Source organism: Nematolebias whitei, chromosome 1, assembly GCF_014905685.2.
Source record: "Nematolebias whitei isolate Nwh7 chromosome 1, NemWhi1, whole genome shotgun sequence".
Taxonomy (NCBI): domain Eukaryota; kingdom Metazoa; phylum Chordata; class Actinopteri; order Cyprinodontiformes; family Rivulidae; genus Nematolebias; species Nematolebias whitei.
In genome coordinates, this window is record NC_056498.1 from 38,885,933 (window position 1) to 38,887,502 (window position 1,570).

The following is a 1,570-nucleotide window of genomic DNA, read 5'->3' on the forward strand; positions in this document are numbered from 1 at the left end:
ACTCCTTGGTGTCCAACGTCTCAGCTGCTGTTCTTGTCCAACGCTGCTCTCTGGTGACACTTCTGGACATTTACTGAAGTCCAAATAAAACAGAGCTGAAGTCAAGACACGAACGACAAATCAACCTCAAGTCTCAACAAGCTTGTCGTTAACTGGTTTATGCTGAGGGGACAGGACTTTAAACTTGTACTGGTCCCAGTCCGAGTGACACTGGTTCTCGTTGGACCTCTGATGTTCTGGACGATGTGCATGGATGTAAATGTGCACTGCAGCCATACAGCTCATGCTGCCTCGACTTCAACTTCCACGTTCTGTTCTTGTGTCTATGGAAAACTTGTCAGACTGGGTATCAAAAGTAGGAATCGAAAATAAAAAAATGGAACGATTCCGGGACAATCGGAATGTTGCCCAACCCGTCACAGTCCATGAATAAGTGTCTTCCTCCGGTTAGGTGCTGAATGTACTCAGCCTGAGAACCTGGACCCTGCGAAGCGTCCGCAGTGTCAGGACCGGCCCGGGGAGCTGTACGAGAACGGCTCCTTCTACATCTTCACCAAAGAACTCATCGTGAATAAGACGTGTCTGCAGGTAATCCTTCAGCCCTGGATCTTTCTCTGATTTCATACCAATCTCTCCTGAAAGTGTCCAAAGTGCCAGGTTCCCTGTTCAGTAGCAGCTTGACGTTTGTTGGACTCCGTCCAGAGCGGTAAGGAAGGCCACATCGAGCCGGAACACAGCGTGGACATCGATTGGTCCGTGGCTGAGCGGAGCGTTCTCAGGTGACACGTTGAACTTGAACTATTTTAGCCACTTTGTTCAGATTAATAGGTTTGTCTTGTTCTCACCTCCAACAGGTGTGGTTACCTTGGTTGAAATTCAAAAACGTTCAAGATAAAAACAAAATGATTCAGTTGAAATATCGTGGAAGGGCCTGAAGCGAGCTGTAAATGTGAGGAAACCCGCCAACGTCCCAGTTGAACCTCGACGGAGGAATGAAGTAAAACCCCTCCAAGCCGGCGTGCAGGACTGGTCAACGGTTACCAGGAGCGTTGAGCTGCACAGGTGGAGGTGGATCACACCAGCTGCTGAAAGCAAAGGTTCACATACGCTGACCATCACAAACACGCAACGTTGGATCGTTTTCCTCAATAAATACAAGACCAAGTAGAATATTTTGTCTCGTTTTGTTTAACTGGGTTCTCTTTAGCTACTTTTAGGACTCGTGTGAAAATCTGATGTTTTAGGTCATTTTTATGCACAAATGCAGAAAATTCTAAAAAGTTCACAAACTTTCTAGCGCCACTGTACATGCATATCCAACTACACACCTCGTAATTTAATATTAAACATGAGTTGTTATCGCAGCGTAATGGACACCATTGTACCCCCCACCCCCACCACCACCACCACCACCACCACCACCACTGCTTGCATGGAAACTATAAAATAATCAGCCACAAGCAGACCGAGTCGTTTTTACACCAAACCAGGCGACAGTAGTGACCCCTGCTGGATCTTCATCACCCAGAAAACAGACCAGTAGGTACTGGAGAAGAACCCAGAGCCACAC

General features: G+C 47.2%; 1 protein-coding gene across 1 annotated transcript in view; it reads left to right on the forward strand.

Annotated features, from left to right (window-relative positions):
• LOC119411887 (N-acylneuraminate cytidylyltransferase-like) overlaps positions 1-1,570 on the forward strand; it is a 27,297-nt gene that overhangs the window by 5,214 nt on the left and 20,513 nt on the right. The window contains exons 2-3 of the mRNA XM_037678877.1: positions 452-588; positions 703-779. Coding sequence (XP_037534805.1) covers positions 452-588; positions 703-779 — 214 coding nt within the window. The remainder of the gene's footprint in view (positions 1-451; positions 589-702; positions 780-1,570) is intronic.